This window comes from Humulus lupulus, chromosome 6 (genome assembly GCF_963169125.1).
Source record: "Humulus lupulus chromosome 6, drHumLupu1.1, whole genome shotgun sequence".
NCBI classification, from domain to species: Eukaryota; Viridiplantae; Streptophyta; class Magnoliopsida; order Rosales; family Cannabaceae; genus Humulus; species Humulus lupulus.
The window spans coordinates 20,401,834-20,406,399 of record NC_084798.1 but is presented as its reverse complement, the minus strand read 5'-3'; the positions used below and the strand labels follow the sequence as shown (position 1 = coordinate 20,406,399).

General features: G+C 33.7%; 1 protein-coding gene across 1 annotated transcript; it reads right to left on the bottom strand.

The window, feature by feature from the left end:
* Window positions 1-1,052: 1,052 nt before the first annotated feature.
* LOC133784808 (uncharacterized) lies at window positions 1,053-3,218 on the bottom strand. Its single transcript, XM_062224080.1, has 2 exons — window positions 1,824-3,218; window positions 1,053-1,727 (listed from the first exon to the last, which is right to left on the bottom strand). The coding sequence occupies exons 1-2, from the start codon at window positions 3,216-3,218 to the stop codon at window positions 1,053-1,055; spliced, it is 2,070 nt and encodes a 689-aa protein (XP_062080064.1).
* Window positions 3,219-4,566: the final 1,348 nt, after the last annotated feature.

Sequence of the window (4,566 nt, the reverse complement as noted above, 5' to 3'; positions counted from 1 at the left end):
TGAGTCATATTGTAAATATTTGTAATAAAACTCGACAAGGTATAATTGAGCTCTACTCATGTCAGTTGAGTCATTTTGTAAAGTATCTAAAATTTCTTGTATAAAAATATTTGTATTTTCATAATTTTCCTAGACTAAATGTCACATTTATTAATATTTGATTATTCTTATTACACATATTGACACGTCTCTTATTTATTATAGATAAAGTACCGCATCTAATAAATGCAATAATGTTAATGCCATTTTTTTTACTAATAAATAAAATTATCAATATACTTATAAAATTTATTGTATAAAAATATTTGTATTTTCATAATTTTCCTAGACTAAATGTCACATTTATCAATATTCAATTATTCTTATTAAACGTATTGACACAGTCGAGCTCTACTCACGACAGTTGAGCTTTATGATGAAATTATTATTAGTTTTTCCAAATCTCGACTGTTGACAGTTGAGCTCTACTCATGTCAGTCGAGCTCTATGCTGGAATAATTATCTATCTTTACAAAGCTCAACCATCCATGGTCGAGCTCTACTCACGTCAGTTGAGCTCTATGCTGGAATATTTATCTATCTTTACAAAGCTCGACCATCCATGGTCGAGCTCTACTCACATCAGTTGAGCTCTATGCTGGAATATTTATCTATCTTTACAAAGTTCGACCATTGACAGTTGAGCTCTACTCATGTCAGGCGTTCTATACTGGAATATTTATCAATCTTTGCAAAGCTCGACCATCCATGGTCGAGCTCTACTCATGGAAGTCGAGGTTCATCTCAAGTAAACACAAGAAAATTTAAGTTAATTCAAATACAATGATATAAATTAACCATAGTAATTCAAAACAAGCATATGCATCAACAATTACAATTTAGAAGTTGTGGCTCATAAGGGGCATGTTTTTTTGGAGTGACCAGGCTGCCCGCATAAACCACACCTTTTTATCCATTTTTTTCCCTCGCCAACTGATGGGATTCTTTTCAATTTTGCTCTACCACGCTTGATTGGGACATTTGGAGGCAATACCTTCGGCAATACTTCAACTTCATTGATATCCCAATCTTCTTGTTGAGACTGGATAAATGGTATCAACATAAGCCAACGCCCAAGTTTCCAACTTATAATAATTAGAGCACAAATCATACACTTCTATTCCAGCTTGCTCATATGATGCTAATGCATGCACACATGGAAGTTGATCAAGGTCAAAGACCCGACATGAGCATTTTCTTTGACCTAAATCAATTATGGCATCATTTTCTTTACCTGTAACCTCATACTCAAATCGGTTAAGTTGTTTCACATTCATTTCCGATGCTTTCTTGAATCTTTTTCGAATAATATTCTCCGCCTTTGGAGTTAAAGGTGTACACTTTGTATTGATAGATGCCACAATATTGCGGCGATTGTTGAACCACTCAGAAACTTTTGCCTGCATAGCCTCCAACAATGCAATGATAGGGTACTCTCTAGGTTCCCTCAGTGCTGCATTAATAGATTCTGCACCATTCGTAGTCATAATATTGTACCGACAGCCTGTAAAGTGAGATCTTGCCCATTTACTAAGTGTGAGATTTGATTCTTCAAGATACTTCACTGCTACAGGATATCTATTCTTCAATTCATCATAGAGTTTGTTGAAGTTGGAAACTTTATAGGCATTGGCAGTTTCTTCGAATAATTTTATGACACCTTTAACTCTGACACGTGCTTTAATATTCTAAGACATATGCCACCTACAATGCCCATGTTGTGACTTCCTATAAATATTTGACACCCCATTGATGATGCTTTGATTTTTATTTTAAATAAAGACTAAATCACTATCATCTGGTATAAGTTCTTGTAACTCTGTAAGGAACCATGACCACGAAGCATCATTCTCTGAATCAACCACAGCCCAAGCAATAGGATATTGATGAAAATTACCATCTTGTCCTGTTGCAATGAGCATTACACCTTTGTACTTGGTCTTCAACCAAGTCCCATCCACCGCAATAACCTTTCTCATGCAACGAAATCCTTTGATGCATGCTCCATATGCTAGGAAAACATATTTGAATTTAGAATCTTCATCCACCTCCAAATGCGTGATCGTACCTGGATTCATCTTTCGAACCATGTATAAGTAAGCTGGAAGATTTTGAAAACTTAATTCAAGTGAACCTCTAAGAAGGTTGTTTGCAAGTTTTTTCCCCTTCCAAGCTTTCCAATATGTTATTGGCATGTGATTGTTCTGCATAATCGTCATTATTGCTTTTGGCTTCGGTGTCTCTTTTTGACCATCGAAACTTGACCTCACGACATTAGCAACTACTGCAGCACTTGCTTGACGATGCAATCTTTTCCGGCTAATAAGGGAACAAGTGTGAGTGTTACAATAAGTTCGTATTGAGAAACGCTCTGAGTTGGTAACTTCTGCTACACGCACTGCCAAATTGCATGACTTGTCAATGCATTTTGTCACATATAATGACTTGGTAGATTTATTAATTTCCATTTCAAAGCAAGCCTTTATAGAAATATCGTTCAACTTAGTTTTTACCTCATCTTTGTTCTTGAATTCTTGACCAATTGCCAAATCTGACCCATCTGGGAAACGAAATGTGTCTTCACTAGGGACTTGACTTTGTTCATCATGGTGGTCCAACGAATCATAGTAGTTCAGTGGGTCAATGTGATTTGGAGTTGGAGATGATGATGTTGTCCTTTTGTTAAGAAGGTCCACAGGTTCACAACCTAGATTAACACCACTTTCGCCTGGTGCAGAAGCAGCATCACAAATATTATTTTCAAAGTAGAATTCACGGTCAAAGTAATCATCTACTAAACTTTGTTCATTTTCTTTCATGTTGCGTTCAACTTCCATGTCACATATATCTTCTCTCTTAATGAGCTCCACACGTAGTGCAACTCTACGATTGTTCTCTCCACAATCCAAAAGATAAGCTGCAAGACATTCATCCCCTCGTAAAATGAATGGTGGCATATTTTCTCCCGCAATGATACGTAAGTAACTTATTTTCAATTCGATATCATTTTGATTCACCCTAATCTTCTTATACAATTTCTCCAATAACACCTCAAAAGTAATATTGGAGTCATCAACAATGATAGATATAACTTCCTTATTCTTTGGCGACCATTTATACAACCCTTGCTCTTCCTTCCATTCCCCATCATATTGAGCATAGATTACCACTCGAGTCATTCCTGTAACGAGAATAGATTATTAACATTAGAAAATATATTTAATGTTAAAATTATAATTAATAAGTTTAAAATTAAAAATACAAATCTCAACCAAGTCTAGTTAGGCTCTACTAGTATCTCAACCCACTATAGTTAAGCAAAAATTGAGCTCTACTAATATCTCAATCAGTTATAGTTGAGCTCTACTAGTATCTCAACCAACTATAGTTGAGCAACATTTGAGCTCTACTACTAGAATTAACATATAGATTGAATTTAATATTTTTTTTACAAAGAATGTAATCTCTCTTTTTGACAAAAATGTTGATGAAACAATTTTATAGATTACAAATATAAATCTCAACCAAGATCACTTGAGTTCTACTAGTATCTCAACTAGCTACAGTAAAACAATAGTTGAGCTCTACCATTATCTCGAACATCTCTACCTAGTTGAGCTCGATTGTACCAAGGCAAGAACTAAGCAATATCATCTTTTTCATGGGTTTCACTTTGCAAAATTACTATTTTTAACTCAAAACCCACAAAATGGTAATGATATGAATAGCATTATACTTTAATTGTTATTTTACCACATATTTATGAAGAAACAAACTTGTAAGCAAACAAAATGCAAATATTTAGTTCTAACATTCAAATTAAGAAAGATTCGAAATTTAAAATACTAATCTTGACCAAATTCAGTTAACCTCAACTACTATCTAAACTAGCAATAATTGAGCAACAGTTGAGCTCTACTAGTATCTCAACCATGTTTGGTCGAGCTCTACTGTAACTATCTTCTCGACTGAACACAGTCGAGCTCAACTGTACATAGTCGAGATCTGCGTTTCATCTTCTTCACGAGTTTCATTTCGAAAAATGCCATTTTCAACTCAAAAACCACAAAATGGTTATAATATGGCTAACAAGGTACTTTTATTGTTATTTTTACCAAATATATATATGAAAAAATAAACATCTAAGCAAACAAAATACAACTTTCTTTGTTTTTACATTCAAATCAAAAATTAAAAAATTAGGGTTTCTCATTTACTTACCTTAATGTAATCACTTTTTTCCAACAATGTCACTGAAATCAGTATGTAAGTGTGTCACAAAATAATCTTTCTATACATTTGGAGAGATTTGATAGGATTTGAAGAGATTATGAAGAAAAAATGGTGGATGGAGGAATGATGGAGGGCTGAATATGTTTTTGTTTTTTTAATTTTTTATTATTTTAACTAAAAACAAATATAAAAATAAAAGGACATTATTGGAATATAAAAGTTTCATTAAAGGAGGAGGTTAGTGTAGCTAAATTTTGAAAAATGAAGGTTACATAGCTAAGACAAAAACTTTTT

Bases quoted from the DNA above. Each gene is read 5' to 3' on its own strand.
- LOC133784808 (XM_062224080.1), bottom strand. From the start codon at position 3,218: ATGACTCGAGTGGTAATCTATGCTCAATATGATGGGGAATGGAAGGAA. The intron at 1,728-1,823 runs GTCTTTATTTAA...CATATGTCTTAG, and splicing joins TACCAGATGATAGTGATTTA to AATATTAAAGCACGTGTCAG.